General features: G+C 39.1%; 1 protein-coding gene across 2 annotated transcripts in view; it reads left to right on the top strand.

The window, feature by feature from the left end:
- Positions 1-17,690, top strand: part of TMEM128 (transmembrane protein 128) — a 480,334-nt gene that overhangs the window by 452,786 nt on the left and 9,858 nt on the right. The window contains exon 2 of one of the 2 annotated variants that reach the window (XM_069069983.1): positions 13,798-13,928. In XM_069069983.1, coding sequence (XP_068926084.1) covers positions 13,817-13,928 — 112 coding nt within the window. In that variant the 5' untranslated portion in view covers positions 13,798-13,816. Of the gene's footprint in view, positions 1-13,795; positions 13,929-17,690 lie in introns of those variants that run through there. The other variant, XM_069069974.1, reaches the window with a different exon arrangement.

Below are 17,690 nucleotides of genomic sequence, written 5' to 3'. Positions count from 1 at the left end.
CCCCCTCCCACCCCCTCCCATCTGGTGTTATAATCCCCCTCCCACCCTCTCCCATCTGGTGTTATAATCCCCCTCCCATCTGGTGCTATAATCCCACTTCCTTTGGTACAGTGGATTTGGGCCTCTACATAATCAGTAGTTTGTGCTGGTTTTTTTCCCTGAATACCATTTGTTACTATGAAGTGCTTTTCAAGTAGCAGCCCTTTCCTTTATGAGGGAATTTAGTGATAACATTAAATCTGAGTAAAGGACAAGAACAGTGGGTCAGAGTATGTACTACATATTTGTAGCTCTCACAATGCATTCAGCATTGATCCCTTTCTTCTAATTGTGCTTTCAAGAAATAACCAGAACATGTCCTCATTTCTTTTCTGCCCAGTCATCCAAGGATAGAGGGTGTATTATATTCCCCTTCACTACTAGGAGGAAGTGTCACTTTATATTGAATTCCAAATTTCACTGGAGTGATGGTTTCCGACTGTAGTATCTATCTCCATGTTCTGCACTTGCTAAATCGTCTCTGGGATGAGAAGAGCTAATACACAAATTCCATTAGTATTTTAACTATTGAGGAAGGATGCTTGGTGACCATGAATCACATGGGGCCTTGAAAAATTATTGATGGAACTCATCCTGAGACATGAAATCCAGGATTATGGACCATCTTTGGGATAGTATGTGAGGACATGGACAAGAGTAAGAGGATTTTTGTTGTTAATCATTTCAGTCATGTCTGACTTTGTGATCCACGTTTGGGGCTTTCTTGGCAAAGATACTGGAGTGGTTTATCATATTTTCCAGCTTATTTTACAAATGAGGGACTGAAGCAAATGACTTGCCCAGGATCACACAGCTAGTTAAGTGTCTGAGGTCAGATTTGAATTCAGGAAGATGAGTCTTCGTGACTTTAGGCCTCATAGCATGGGATAACCAGGAATAACATAAACAGACAATCTGCATCACTGGAAGGTTATCCAACCAATTACATACCATAGTCTAGATCTCAGGTGTCAAACATAGCCCACTGGCTGCATTTGTAACTAGAAAACATTTAACCAAACAAAAAATACATAATTTTAGTGTCGTTTTCTATGTCGATATGCTTCCTGAAGTGGAATAAATATAGGGTTTAGTGGCCCTGTTTCTATTTGAATTTGATACCACCAGTTTGAACAATGGATATTCTTCATCCGTATTGTTTTTCCTACATGGATAATCCTCATACATTTAGGAGATTCTACAATGGTCCAGACCTTGATGCAATGAACATGTTATCCACAAACAGAAGCAAACTTTACCACCTATAGAGAATCCCTTTTCCACCTGCCTCCTTCCTGATGGCAAACACTTTGTTTTATGCCTCACATAATGTTACTAACCCCAGAGTTGTCCAACAAAGTCATTAATGATGCTTAACTTCCCCCCCAACAAAATCCTTATTCACATCATGAGGATTCTATAGAACACAGTTTGGGAAATGCTGATCCAGATTGTAGGATGTATATTTAACCAAACTCATTTTGAGAGGGCTGGCAGGGTTCTGACCTCCATGAATAGACTTCTATTGCCTTTCCAATAAGTATAACAATGGCCCCACAGTTTCTCAGAAAGCCCTAGGCATTTGCAATTTTACACCTAGGTTTACTGTTACTAAAATATATATCTCCGGGTCACACAGAATCAGTTACAACACATGTTTTGGGAATAATAAATAACTGTCACTGTGTGGGAGGCAGTGCTAGAACCAGTAAGAGGAATTCAGGAGGCAGCTTTTGGATCTGTGCAGCAAATAAATTCTTTCTTTGTAGGAAGGAACTTCTTAACCAGGAGAGCTATGCAAAGATGGAATGTGTAGCTTCCCCAAGTGGTGCATGGTTAGGTCCCAGGGCTGCTTAAGCCGAGGCTATAGGACACCCTTGTTTCGGATTTTGAAGAGGGTGCTTCCTGCTTTCAAGGCAATGCAGCAAATCACCTAAGCTCTGTATTCTTCCCCTCAACTAACATCTACAAATCTGTGAGTGGAGGGAGATCCTTGAGAAAATAACAAATCCTTCAGGTAGGGGTTAGACTAGATGACCTCTTCTGGCCATTTCCAAATCAAGGAATCAGAGTCCTTTTGTCTCTCCCAGACTTGTGACTTAATGAACTTCAGATAAAGACACTCCACTGATGCAGATCAGAGGCTATACCTTACTTACCATATTGTAGTGTCTAGACCAGGGGTGAGGAACCTCCGGAACAAATCCAGATTTGTTCTGAGTTTTGGATTCAGTCAAAGAGCTGCACTTGAGGACCTAGAGGTACCTACCTCTGGTCTAGAGACATAAGTACAAAAAAATCAAATAGTCCTTACCCTCAAGGAGATTACATCGTTCTGAAATTTTAGACTTTTCAAGTTCTATTTTCACACAATTTTAGAGCTGGAAGGGACAGCAATATAATAGATTTTAAGCTTGAAGAAACAATGGAGGTTATTGAACCTAATTCTTTCATTCTGCAGAGGAGACTTCAGAAAGGCAAAATTACTTTTAGCATCTAGATGCTTAATAAATGTTTGGTGAGTGAATAGATGAATATATATTGTTTACAAAATTATGTTATGGCATAGAGGAATAAACATTAGCTTTAATCATTGAATGGGTGTTGCCTCAGTTAGACAGACACCAGTTAAAGACCTTAGCTTAAAAAGTCCAAGATCTCCCACTGCCACCTGGGCCATCTCCAGTCATCCTGATCTATATCTTGTCACTGGACCCAGATGGCTCCAAAGGAGAAAGTGAGGCTGGTGACTGTACAGCCCTGCCTCGATTAAATCCAATTCACTTGTAAGTCATAGCATCACTTCCCTGATATCATGGTCCTCTTTAAGAATGAAGGACAAACAGCAACGACAGATTGAGAACCAGGAGACTTGTTAGTTCTGTTACCAAGTTCAGCCAATTTTCACTGACTGTCATCTGCACCTGGAAAGCTCTTCTTCCTCATCTGTCTTCTGACTTGCCTGGTTTCCTTCACGTTCCAGCTAAAATTCCACCATCTGCAAAAAGCCTTTCCCTGTCTCCCTTAATGCTAATTAATCGTTAAGATTAACTCTAATTTATCCTGTCCATATCTTATTTGTGCAGAGTTGCTTGTATATTGTCCTCCCCAATAGACTGTGAACTCCTTGAGAGCAGGAATGTTTTTTGCCTTTCTTTGTAGCCACAGCACTGTGATAGTAATGGCAATTAAAGATTCCCCTGTATTGGCTTGGTTTTCAAATTGATTGTGTTAAAACCCAGAGTTTGTTAATCCCACCTGTGGGATGGGCTTGTTGGTGTGAAAAGAAAGTCCTGAACTGGGAGGAGCTGGTGACGTTGATTTGGAGAGACACTAGAGAGAGGAGGGAGATCTTTTTGGAAGCAGCACCTCATGGAGAGAGAGAGACTAAGAGAATTGCTGGTGGCCGCTTTGAATTGCCCTGGACTTTTGAGACCTGCCCCCTGAGCTGCCAAGGACTGAGGAGACATGGCTGTTTTGCTGGTACTTTGTCGGTCTGTTTTGATGTTATTTTGCCAGATTTGTCCACTGGTGAAAGACTGTCCTTTTGTTGAAGAAGTCCTGGAACCTGGCTGTTCGCTAAGAAGCCCTGAGACTGTCCTGCAGACAGAGAGTGAATACTGTCCACTGGTGAGGGACAGTACTGTTGTTGCAGGGGTCTGGAGACTGTCCTGCAGACAGAGTGAATACTGTCCACTGGTGAAGGACAGTGCTGTTGTTGCAGGGGTCTGGGAGCCTTTCTGTTGGTTCAGAAGCCCTGAAGAAGGATTTTCTTGTTGTATGTTTACAGAAATCCTGGGAGAGGGCTTTGCTAATGTGTTCAGGGGTTCTAGGACTGTTCTACAGACAGAGGATAAATTCATGAAGGGACTGGCAATGTATCTTATGGCCTTGCTAAGCCTTGTCTCCCCAGGAACTAAGATTGCTGAGAACTTGCCTCGTGTCAAGATGAAGAAAAGACCTCCATTTGGGTATTAAGTGCTGTGTTTAAACTTGATGTAACTCTGGGGTAGATTCAATTGTGATCCAGGGGTGGGGAACTTTTGACCTTATGTTTGGAAACTAATCTCCATTTGAGAAGAGGGGTTTTGTGGTGGACTTAATTAAGGTATAGCCTAGGGGTGGAGTAGTATTTAGAACAGGGACTTTGTAATTGATTGAATGATTGGAAGGTCCTGGGGTGGGGTAGTACTTGGAGATTATTTAATCACACTTAGTAAATGCTGTATTTTGAATGATGTCATGTTTTGATCTTCTCTGTTCTGGGTTTGTTACTGAATAAAATAGAGAGCACCTATGCTGGTATTCTGAACCTTGGGAAGTTGCCTTTCCTTGGCATTACATTACAAGCACTTAGCACAGTGCCTGAGACATAGTAGGTACATAATAAATACTTCTTGACTTATTTGACTCAAAGCCAGGTCTTTCTGACTACTATACCAAAAGAGAATTCTGCACTCCTAGAGGCAGCCATGAAGTAAAGGGGAGAGAGCTCTGGGCTTGGATTCAGCAAGATGTGAGTTCAAATCTGGGCTTGTTAAAAATAAAAATAAATACTCCATTCTCTCTTAAACTACAAAATAAGACCTAATTTAAAGTTGTGGACAATGGGAAATGATTTCTCTAATGATACTGTTGGCTCTAATTTTTATTTGCTGTTACACTGGACTTATTTTAAATGATTTATTATAAGCAATATTAAATATCAATGTGATCAATAAAAATGAATGAATGAATGAACAAATACTCCAGGAGATTAAAAGCAATTGGAGTGCATAAGACAGGTATATGTGCACATGCCCTTGCTTAGCAGTCTCTAGGGTTCAAGGTCTGGAAATTGAAGGACATGTTGGAATGTTGGTTTTTTCCATATGCCTATGGCTCTAGGGATTTCTGTCTTCCATTAAAAGTCACTGTCCAGCCTCCCACCCAGTCTCTCCTCCACTTTTCTCTCTTTCCCAAGTCTCTATAATTCTGAAGCAAAGTTTCCCTACACAGGATAATCTAAGCTTATGTCAGCCGTGGGGGTTATTTGAGGGGGAAAGCTATATACAAAGAAACTCAACTTTGGGATGACTTCTAAGGATAATGACACATATCTCAAACTATTAGTTCTGCTTTCTATTTATTAAATGCCTTATAACTTATTTGAACTGAAATCTAGTAGATCTTGTTATACAGTATGTTTAGGGAGAATGGAACAGGTACAAGAGCCTTGGATCTGAAGTTAGAAAACCTGGGTTTGAATTCTCTGTCTGTTAATCTGTTACCTGAATGACTGGGCAAGTGACTTAATCTCTGGTGATCTCAATTTATTTGCCAATAAAGAAGAGTATGGTGAAGATGATCTCCAAATCTCTATTAGCTTGAAATCCTAAGGGACCATTGAGATTATCTAATCTAGCCAAAGCAATTCAGGCTTCGGGTACTGCTGGGGCCATGATGGCCCATCTACTTTCATGAAACTCTTAGGTAAATTCTACCTTGAATCTGTAACTGGCTCTTTCCTGCTCCTTGAAGCTGCTTCTTGCCTTGAACCTTGACTCCTTGGGTCAGTGTGTCTGCATGCTTCCTGCAGGATGGAGTATCTCCTCCTGGGCAAATAGGTTCACTGTAAATGGCATAGGGGAGGAGAGAAAATCCCCTCCCTTTGTTGGTGCCTCTTGTCAAGGTTCTAGGGTCACACTCTACAAAGTTGATTCCTGAGTCAAATGTCTTTACTGCCGAAGCTGGCAGGTTTAGCTTTTTTAAGACCACCAGAGAAATGGCCAGTCTTTTGTCCCCTAATATCTAGCTCCCCTTCTGATTCAATCAGAAAATCTTTTTCTCATTTTGTAAAGGGAAAACAGGGCAGGGACTTTCTTAGCATATTAATACGTCATTACTTATGGTTGTTGACTATTACATGTTGTGATTATTTCAACTAGCCTAGGTGAGATGGGAACTCCCACTCTCTACAAATATAGGATTGATGCAACACGTATCATAACTTTGTGAACTTGCTGAGAGATCGCTATCAGTTTATAAAATTCATGAGAAATATTGACCATTTATCAGTAAGAATTTTAAGGTAGATAAGCCTATGTTCAAATAAATAATAATGAGCATTGTATTTCTTGATTATGTTACTTCTTGCAAATATTTGATGGATTCTATGTTTCTTAAGAATCAGCCTTATGTCAAATATTCCATTCCCATCCTTTGAATGTCTTAAGAAAACCATCATCTCTCTTCCCACTCACTAGGAGGGATGATTGCTTTGGATGACTGACCTTGTGATTACAGTCATTTTTGTCAGACTTCATTCAAGGCTATTTTATTTTGCTTTGTTTTGAAACTAGTGGATAGAGGGGTTTTAAGAAAAACATTTGTGCCCCAGGGAAATAGAGGTTTCTTTGTTTCCCTTAGAATGAAAACAGTAGTTCAACTTCTTTTTCACTTGGTTAACTAAGAAATCCAGGGAAACCTTAATTTATTCCTTGATAACAAAGCTATTAAAAGGTCCTTTTTGTCATTTTAATTGTAATTATCTAGAAAATACATATGTTCATTAAAGTTGAAAGTCTGACACTGATGTAAAGGTCAGTTCTTTGTTTACCCACAGAGCAGGTATTGTATGGACTGCTGAATGGAGAGCTTTCCTGCAGTACTGTCCCATTGACCCAAGCCTCCTCCAATAACCATCAACTTCTGGAAAGACCTCATGTTATTCAATGTATTGAGCTTCTCCATTGTGGATATTGCAAATTTGGTGAGGAAGAAATCCCCAAGAATTAAATTGAAGTTTCCAATTTAATTTGATTTTAAATTTGAATTAGGGTGCTAATGATAATAAAGTAAAACAATAGTCCAGTTAGCTTAATTCAGTAAAGAAATTATACTTATATCCTATTTAATCGGTGTATGTGTCATATTGGTCCTGCTTGGATGTAAACTTCATGCTGGTATTCCCTGAATGCCTAGAACATAATGGGTATTATCAATTATCTCTTGAATTGAAAGGGATTATATGGAGGTTAGATTTCTGACAACCTTAGTTATGTAGAATAATACAGCTACAACCCTTCAAGGTTTGTATAAGGAAGTAAATAGACATGGGAATAGCTATCAAAAAGCCAGTGGACTTTATATTGCAGGATGGACTCGCTTTTAAGTCCTGTACTAGACCTTTACTGATCTAGAATTGTATGGGAAACATGAGGATAACCATTGCGCTATCTTCTTCACAAGGTCATGATGAGGAAAGCACTTTGGCTATTTTAAAGCACAGTATACTTATGAGGTGCTATATTATGTTGAAGGATTAAGAGTTGGAAGAAACACTAGAAATCACTCCCTCATTTTAAATCATTAACAAATTTGGTTAACTTGCTTCTCATTTGTAGCAAAGTGGGTAAAGAAGGGGAATTGGGAGAAAGGGATAAAAAGCAGCTAGAGGGGTTATAGTACCTTGGTATCCTGCGACCACTGAGTTGTTTGCAATATATGGCTAGTCATATCATCAGTGGGATAAGGAAGAAATTCCTATGCGCCATATAGGGTAAGCTCAATTGGATACTTTAGGAGCGTGAAAGGGAAAAATAGCAAAATATAGTTATATCATGATATTCTATTATGTAGATATACTATACTCTTACTAGTGGCTTTAGAAAAGTTGGATCTCTCATGTAAAAAAAAAAAATTAATGTAGTGGCCCCACAAGGCTCCATTGGCAGATTGTGTCCCTAGAATAGCTAATTGCTACTTCCTTCAGGGTTTTAAGAGTAAACCTGAGGGGTGGCCAGGTGGCTCAGCAAGTAAGAGCACTCAGCACCACACCCAGAAATAACTGGCCGTGTAACTTTGAGCAAGTCACTTAACCCTGATTGCTTAAAAAAAAAGAGTAAACCTGAAGGGTTGCTTTCTCTAGTAGAGTTGCACATGAGCCCTTTCCAGTAATGTTCCTCATTATTAGTCATTATCATCTATATGCTGATGATTCTCAACTCTGCACCAATATCCCTACTGACCTCCAATCTTTTTAAAAAATTTTTCCCAATTATATGTAAAAACAATTTTTAACATTTGTGTTTTTTTTTTAAATTTTGAGTTCCAAATTCTCTGTCCTTTCCTTCCCTCGCCTTTCCTTAGGAAGGCAATTTGATTGATATAGGTTATAGATGTATAGTCATGCAAAGCATATTTCCATATTAGTCATGTTGTGAAAGAAAACATAGACCAAAAAATCCAAACAAACAAGAAAAATTTAAAAATCCTTTAAAAAGTATGCTTTGTTTTACATTCAGACTCCATCAGCTCTTTCTCTGGAGGTGAATAGAATTTTTCATCATAAGTCCTTTGGCATTGTCTTGGATCATCGTATTGATAGAAAAGTTAAGTCACTTACAGTTGATCATTGTATAATATTATTGTCACTACATACAATAATCTGCCGGTTCTGCTCACTCAACTTTTCATTAGTTCATATATGTCTTCCCAGGTTTTTCTACCTGCTCATCATTTCTTATAGCACAATAGTATTTCATCACAGTCATATACCACAACTTGTTGAGCTATTCCATAATTGATGGGCATCTCCTTAATTTCTAGTTCTTTGTCACCATAAAAAGTGCTGCTATAAATATTTTTGTTTTTTAATTTTTGATGTTTTGGGGCTATAGGCCTAATAGTGGCATTGCTGGGTGTGCTGGATTTATAATCATAGTTCCTGGGTTCAAATTTAAGTGTGGCTACTTAATTAACTATTATTAACTTGGCTGAGTAATATAGTTGGGCTTCACTTTCCTCCCTTGTAAAAAGAGGGAGTTGGACTAGATGATCTCTAAGATTCCTTATAGCCCTAAATCTATATAAACTTATGAACAAACAAGTGCTTTTTTCATTATAACCCATTGCGTCTCAAATAATGATAACAAACAGAAGATGGTAAGTACATAAGAGAGGCATATTTCCTCTTTGGACCAGAGCTCTGGAAGGTACTATCAGGGCAATAAATAATAAATAAGGGACGTATAAGATAAAACTAGTTCAGAAATCTTGTTGGGGATAGAAGACTAACACAGTGATAACGCACAGTATTATTTAGAAAAGAATGCAAAGCAATATAGGATAGTATGCTAAACGGATATGCCAAGTTTTATAGTATTTTTTTTTCAAAGCACAGAAATTTACAAAGGATATTATTGGTGCTCTATGGCTACACATTAGTAGAATTTCAGGTTGGGCTCACAATTCTCCTGCTTGGTAGTTTGCCAAAAGACCTTAGATATACAGAAATGGAGGAGAGGCAATTTAATAGTGTTTATCTCCAGTCTTCCTTAAGTATCATCAATGTGAGCTACATTGAAAACATTGGGAAAAGAAGCTGAAAGCTCTTTGGGACAAAATGCAAATCCCCTAAAAACCATTAAAGGGTAAAATCTGATCTGATCTGCACATTACACATACACAAACTCTTGAAGTCAAGGTTGAATTCTCAGGGGCATATTGAGTTACGGGCCAACCCTGAATTGACCCTTTAGGAAGGAGACAATGCATATAATAGTGCATTTGATAGCAGGAATGTACTCCATATAAGCCATAGACTCTTGCTTGTAATTGAATTGCATAAAGGGTGGGATAGGAGGAGAGGTAGAGTAGTTTTGGAAAGGTGAACAGGGCATCTTTGGGAAACTAAGAAAAATGAAAAGAGAGGTATTGTTGGGAAAAGTGACATGATCTGCCCAACTGTTAAATCCTTTGTTCAAAAGTATATTGGTGGAAAGGTTAGGGAAAATAACTGTAATAAATGCCTTGCTTTGAGTTTGAATTCCTACTTTAAAATTTTTTTTGAATGATTAACCTCATATTTATCGTGGAAATGCCAAAAATGTAACTGTTGATAAATTTTTCATTAAAGTAAATAAAGCAGAAAGCTGAAATGGTACCAAAATAGTGCCAAAACGTCAGTCCAGGTTCACCCCCACTGCTTGTATGATCCTTGTATGATGCTTATATGAAATGGCAGGAGTTGTCTCATCTACCTGTGATTTATTTCCTCTTCTGAGAATGAGGATAACAATTGCACTATCTTCTTCACAAGGTCATGATGAGGAAAGTGCTTTGGCTATTTTAAAGCACAGTATACTTATGAGGTGCTATCTTATGTTGAAGGATTAAGAGTTGGAAGAAACACTAGAAATCATGTAGGCCAACTCCCTCATTTTACACAAAGTTCTTGTGGCTACCATGGCAAACTCCTATTAGCATTGGTAAATTGCATTCTCAGAGAGTGGCTACCACATCTCCCCTCAATGTTCTAGAGGTAACTCTGAGGGGTTGGGAGTGACTTTCTAATGCTATAGCTTACAAGTCCTCAGTGGTGTGCTTCTTTCCCTGATTATCAATTGATATCAATTAGCCAGCCAGATTTAATTTACTTTTAGAAATGAGTATTTACTATAGTACAGTAATTTGTATAAAACAACCCCCCAAAAGTCTGTGTCATACTATTCCTACAAATATATGCAGAGCCCAGGCCAAAAGATTTGGAAACTAAAGGGTAACTCTGGAGAGAACAGAGTTAAGTGATGACATTTGAAATTAGATTGCAAAGGGTTGAGAAAAAAAAGCACCAAGAGTAGAGAGCTTTTTTAAGGCATTTGACTGAAAAAGGGAGGAGATATAGAGATATAGGAGGAAGAGGCCTGAAAAGATGGTAGAGTCTAGTAAGGGTTTTAAGGAGGGTGAGAGTTGAGTAATTTGTTCAGTCATTTTTATTCTCCCAATGATACTCATTCAGTTTCTTTTTTCCCAGCTGTTTGCTAACACACAGTGTGGCCACATTTCTACATATAGGGGACCTTTCCTTCTGTCTATAACCTCTTTGGATATATGACCATTGACGAGATCAATCTATGTTTAGTTTTTTAAAAGTTTAGTTTTCTGTCATAATACTGAATTGTTTTCCAGAATGGTTGGACAATGAACAACTCTACCAGTAATTCATTAGTATATGTGTTTTCTTTTCACAACCCCTATAATATTTACCATTTTTATCTTTCGTCATCTTTGCTAATCTGATGGTGAAACCTGAGCTGTCCCTCTCTCTCCACTCACCTTTCTTCAGGCTCTTATTACTTTTCATCTCATGTACTGCAAGAACCCTTTAATTTTTCTCCATATTTTTAGTCTCTGTTCACTCCACAAAGATGCCAAGATGACATTCCTAAAAGTACAGGTCTTACTATCTCTCTTCTCTGCTCAGTTAACTTCAGCTGCTCCCTTTAGGATCAAATATAAATATAAATTCCTCTGTTTAGCATGTTGGTTGAATGACACATTTTCATTTCACTTATTATAAGTGATTCAGAGTATAAATTTAAAACATGTTTGATAATTTGGATTTTTTCATTCAAAAACAATTTACTTGACTAATTATTGTGGAATGGCTCTTGTTCTTATATATGTATCATCTCTCTCTCTCTCTTGGATATCAGATCTTTTATCAGAGATAATGGATGTGAAGATTTCCTCCTATTTGTTTTCTTTGCATTAATTTTGTTTTTGCAAAAGTTTTAACATTTTATGAAATCAAAATTGTCTGTTTTATCTTCCATGATCACCTCTATCCCTTCTTTAAGACTTGTCCTTATAAGGAAAAGCAAACTAGAAAGACTTGAGAACACTGAACGATGCAATAAAAAAAAAAATGCAAAAATACATTATTCCAGAGTAACAAAGATGAAGCATTATATCCACCTCCAAAGAGAGGTGATGTACTCAAAATGCAAAATAATACATTTTTGGACATGACCAATTTGGGAATTTGTTTTGTGTGATCATGTATATTTGTTAGGAGGGCTGCTTTTTCTTTTCTTTTTTTTTTAGTTGAATGGGAGGAGAGAGAAAAAATGCTTTTTAATAGAAAAAATAAAAATGTAAAAACATTATTCATATGTATAAAAAGTATCCACTTTTATTTTCTCTAAAATTTTTAATATAATCTTTTGTATTTTAGTTATCTATGCATTTGGAACTTACTGTGGTATATGGTATAAGATGACAGCCTATACATAATTTCTTTCAAACTGCTTTTCAGTTTTCCTAAAACTTCTAATGGAATAAGGACTCCTTATCACTAGTTTGTGTTTTTAGATTCACTTAAAAGCAGGCTACTGTGTTTAACTGCTTCTGGGTCTTGCTTACTTTTTTTTTTATAATACCAGTTGAGAGCTGGAAATCCTAGCCACTCTATATTTCTACGTTCTTTCTTTCATTATTTCTTTGGATACTCTTCATCTTTTAAAAGTTAATACAAATTAATTTTGGATTCAAGCAACCCCTTGAATTTTTGATTGGTAAGGTACTCTTACAGTAGTAGCACAGCCCAAACCTACACAACGAACATCTTTAAGATTTTGTCTTCTCTTATTTCTGTAGTACTTTATAGTTGTATTCCTGTAAGTCCTAAATGTCTTGTTAGTTGAAATCTCAAGATGTTTTTTATATATTTTGTAGTTATTTTGAATGGAATGTAGTTTTCTACCTCCTGCTGGGTTTTGTTAGCAATATGTAAAAAGACGGATGATTTTTGTTTGTTTTAGAGATTGCTACTTTAATGAAGATATTGTTTTCATTCATTTTTCTCCACTAATCTTTAGGACTTTCAACCTCACAAAAATTTAGTGCTATGAGGGACATTAATGGTAATCTAGTGGCAACCTATACCAGAGAAGGATGCTCTAAGTAAGCTAGCAAATGGTCTGCATATAAAAATAATCTTGCCTTTCATTTCCTCTTTTTTTTTTTTTGGTCTTACTGCCAACAATAGACATCCTTATTTTGTCCCTAATATTACTGGAAAGGTTTCTAATATTTCTCTGTGACAAATAATGCTAGCTCATAATTTTATATTGATACTACATGACATATGTAGATAGGATTTACTTATACCTATGCTTTTTTAGAGTTTTTATTTTTAACATGAGTGAAGGTTATATTTTCTTGTTTGTTTTTTTCTACTACTTCCTAATAGGATCTTCAAAATCATCTCTTAGTTATTGATGTAGGGATGGTGCGCTGAGCTTTTGAGCAAAAAAGAGAATGCTATCCAATGGATCTTCTGTCTTTCAGATGTGAGACTGCATGAGTGGAGATGGCAAAAAGGTGTCAGATTGAGGATTCACCAGGGGCAGCCATTTAAGGTGTGAAGATCATGCCAATTGAGATTGCACCAGGAGGCAGGAGCTTCCAATCCTTGTTTACATAGTGAATGGTTCCAGTATCCTTTTTTTTTTTTTTGCTTTTTGGAGGTGGAAGGTAGGTCAATTGGGGTTAAGTAACTTACCCAAGTCACCCGGCATCCTTTTAAATAGGTTTTATATAACAGTATAATGTCACACACATTACTTGAATCTATTTGCTAGTGCTGGGAAGTGAATTTTCACTAGAAAAAAAAAAGATCAAATTACTGCCAATACTGGGGAACTGAGCGAATTAAATAAAATCTTAAAAATCATTAGTACATTCATCTTAGTGTAACTGACTAAACAATTTACTCCTTCAAATATCAATGTTGTCTGATTGTCCGTCGCCTAGCGGCCAGTTTATGTTAGAAGCAGAATTTGAATTCGGATTTTCCTAAATGAAAGTGTTTTGGCAACAACAGAGCCAGAGACCGCTTAGGACACGCCCACAGACTTGAAGTCTACTTTTCTGGATTCCCGAGAATTTGGAATGGAAAGTGGGCGGAACCCGCGACCTCTGTCGACAACGTCACTTCCGTAGAGGGGCCAAGATGGCGACGGCAATGGAAGCGGGTGAACTCCACCAGCTGAGGCGGCGCTTCCAGGAGGAGGCCGAGTCCTTGCTGGGGGCCTCGGCGCTTCGAGGCCACGGAGCAGAGGCCGGTAAGGCGTCCGCTAGCGTCCACTTATCCGAGCGGTACCCGGCTGGGAGGAAGGCGAGAAGGAAGTGACCGGTTCCTGGATTCTGACACAGGCCCCGCCCCTTCAGGGTGCGAGCCCCTCACGTGCCCTTCCCCCCCTTTCCCTTTTCCCGCGGGTGCGCGCGCGTCTCCTCCTCCTTCCCCCGCCCATCCCCGCGAGTGCGCGCCCTTTCACTTCTAGTACTGCCCTCTCTCTCCTCGACTTCCCCGCGAGCGCTCGGCCACTTAAGCAGCTTGGGGCTGTGTTAGGAGATCCCTTCAAAGTGGAAAAGCCGGCATCTGCCGTAGTATAGACCCGCGGAGTGTTAGATATTTAGGCTGAGAGGCGGGAAAACTGAGCCCAGCGAGGGGCCAAGTTGTGTCCCAGAGGATGTCTGGAAAGTGAGGGCTCTCTCTCTCTCTCTGTTTCTCCCTCTCTCTCCCCAGACTCTCAAGATTTTCTTTTCTGATGATAGGAAAAGTGCATTTCTAGGCCTTGTTAATTTGGAAAAAGCTTTGGAATTGGGTGTGGGGAGGAAGAATACGGTAGCCGTGAGCTTGTGGATCCGAGTTCGAATTCTGGTGGATGACATATCAACCTCTTTTGCTTCTGTTTATACCACCGACCTCAAGGGATTGTGAGGACTAAATGAGATGAAGTCAGGAAAGACCTTTGCCAAACTTAAGTCACACAGAAAAGTGTACATTTTTAATAGCCCCAGCAGGGTCAGGAGTCTTTAAGATTAAGATGTTGACATTAAGCCGCCTGGGCGCTGAAGACCCTTGGCGAGTACACAGGTGTTAAGCGCCTTCTGTGCGCCCGGCGCTGTGCTGAGCTCCGGGGACGCAGAGGAAGGCCTAAGGCAGTTCCCGACCCTCCCGTGGGGGAGGGGGCGTGCAGACAGCTGTGCACTGGGAAGCTGCAGACGGGAGGGGGCGGGGGTCATCAGCAGAGGGAGGCTCCAGAGAGAGGGCATTGGGAGAGGCTTCCTGTAGAACGAAGAAGGGTGCTAGCTGCGCCTTGAACCAACAAACCAGCCATGAAGGGACTCTCGGCCCCGGGAGGCCTTTGCCAGTGATAGGATTTTGTGATTCCAGGAAAACACACCGGACTGAGAGCTTGGATTTGAGTCGCAGTTTCCTTATGCATAAAACGGGGAGCTTAGAACTCCACTCACCCCCCCTCCCCCGGGGGCTGCTGTGAGAAAAGTAATTTGCAGACTCTGAAAACGAGCCATTATTTAGACCGGCAGGTTTTGTATTTTTCAGAGGGATGTCTTGTTCCAGGCCCTTCTGCGCTCAGATGTGAGCCCTGCCAGGAGCTGCCTGAAAATAACCCTCATTGAGAAGATTAGCTTTGTCCCCGAGACAGCAGGCAGCGTGGACACAGCATCAGACATTAGGTCAGGCTTCTAGCCCTGGTCTGCTGTTACGCTGTGGTTTGGGGCAAGGAACTCCTTTGAATAGAAGTTTCCTCATATGTAAAATAAATGGATTATTCCATATTATATCTAAAGGCCCCACCCAACTCTAATGTTCTTTGAGTCTGTTGAGCCAAATGTTTGCTCAGTTAGGTATAAATTCAGGAGTGTTAAGTGCACAAATTTAATCAAAAGGTATTGTTTGTGGGAAATATATAATGGTTCAAAGTTTCAGTCATCAGGGGTCTACCATAACCTTTTTTTTTTTTTGCTTTTTGGAGGGCAGTTGGGGTTAAGTGACTTGCCCAAGGTCACACAGCTATATTTTTGTGTTAAGTGTCTGAGGCTGGATCCGAACCCAGGTTCTCCTGGTTCCAGGGCTGGCACTCTATTCACTGTGCCACCTAGCCGCCCTAGCATAATCTTCTGAATGCCAGGGATATCAGGAATAGCTTTTGAAATGTCTCATTTTTATAGACTAAACAGGGATATGCTGGTAAATGTTTAAAAACTCCCTGTTTAACAACAGGACATACTTTTAAATTTAATTTGCAATATTAACATTTTCTCCATTACTTACATATGTCTAAAAAATCAACAAAACAATAAATTAAGGCCTGATTTATAGCATTTGCTGATTTCCGAGGTATGAATGCTCACACTGAAAATTTAGCAGTTGACTCTTACATAAATAAGCGTTTGGCAGCTTGGTAGTACCTTGTATAGAGAACTTGACCTCGAGTCAGGAAGTTGTTGGTCAGTTTTCAGTCATATCTGAATCTCCATGATACCATGTGACATTTTTTTGGCAAAGATCCTAGAGTGGTTTGCCATTTCCTTCTCCAGCTCATTTTACAGAAGAGGAAACTGAGGCAAACAAGGTTAAGTGACTTGCCCAGGTTCATACAGTTAATGTCTGAGGCTAGATTTGAATTTAGGTTTATTCCTTACTGCAGACCCAGCATTCTATCCGTTCCGACTAGCTTTCCTAGTCAGGAAGACCCAAGTTTAAATTTGGCCTCAGACCCCATTTGCTAGCTCTGTGATCCTAGGCAAGTCACTTAAGCTCTATTTGCCTGAGTTTCCTTAGTTAATAATAGCATTTAACTCACAGGTTTAATGTGAGAATCAAATGAAATAAAGGGCTATACAATTTTTTTGCAAAATTTATACACATGCTTTTTAGTTTGGTCACTTATTCATTAAGCCATATCAATATTTCCTCATTCATTGAAGAACTGTAATTGCTTTATTTTTAGAATTGCATCTAATAGAATGTGGGGAAAATCCATTTTTAATGTATATTCCCATAAAGAATCATAGAATGTTAGAGATAGAAGGGACTTTAAAATCCATTCCATCCTCACCCACCCTTTGCTTGATAGATGAAACTGAACCCCAGAAAGGTGAAATGACTTGCCTAAGGCCCCGAGGTGAGTTAAAAACCAGTGTTTGATATATACTTTACCCTTTCAGGGCATTTGCCATAGGCATCAAATAACATTTCAAGTTTTAAAAATAAGCCTATAATCGAGCAAACTGAAATTTTTTTATTTTGGCAGGAAAAGTAGATAAATTCTAATTTTTCTTTTCTTTTTTTTTTTTTTTTTTAAGCAATCGGGGTTAAGTAACTTGCTCAAGGTTACACGGCCAGGTGTTTCTGGGTGGGTGCTAAGTGTCTGAGCCTGGGATTTGATCTCCAAGTCGTTCTGACACTGGAACCAGTGCTCTTACTCGCTGTGCTACCTGGCCGCCCCTAAATTCTAATTTTTCAATATAATAGCTCTTGTAATTATGAATCTATTAAATCATCAAAAGCTATTAGATAAAAGGGTTCTCCCCTCTATTCATGAGACGGTGACATCTGAGTGATTTTTAACGTTAAGTGTTTCTGGAAAATATGGCAGCTCAAAAAGTCAAAGTCAGGGGACACCTTTAACATCCTGTAACAGCATTCAGAATCATAGAATGCTAGATCTTAGCTGATAAGAACTGTTCAACCCCTCACTCTGTAAATAGGTACTACAGAATTTGTGATTTGTGAGAATGTTGTAAGGACCGACTAGAACCACAGTCTCCATTCCAGTCTAGTATTCTTTCCACTAACTCAGAAATTACTTTTTTAAAAATGCATTTCAAAAAGCAAGTAAGAGAAAGTTATAGAAGGGTTTTTGGGGTGATCAGAGTTTATGTTCTTACTTTGCCAACATTTTTTCCTTTCTTTTTCTTTTTGCAGGGCAACTGGGGTTAAGTGACTTGCCCAAGGTCACACAGCCAGTGTGTGTGTGTGTGTGTGTGTGTGTGTGTGTGTGTGTGTGTGTGTG

This window comes from Petaurus breviceps, unplaced genomic scaffold, assembly GCF_028583685.1.
Source record: "Petaurus breviceps papuanus isolate PSGF00001 unplaced genomic scaffold, PetGlider_PUasm1.0 140, whole genome shotgun sequence".
NCBI lineage: Eukaryota > Metazoa > Chordata > Mammalia > Diprotodontia > Petauridae > Petaurus > Petaurus breviceps.
This window is presented reverse-complemented; position numbering and strand designations above follow the sequence as displayed.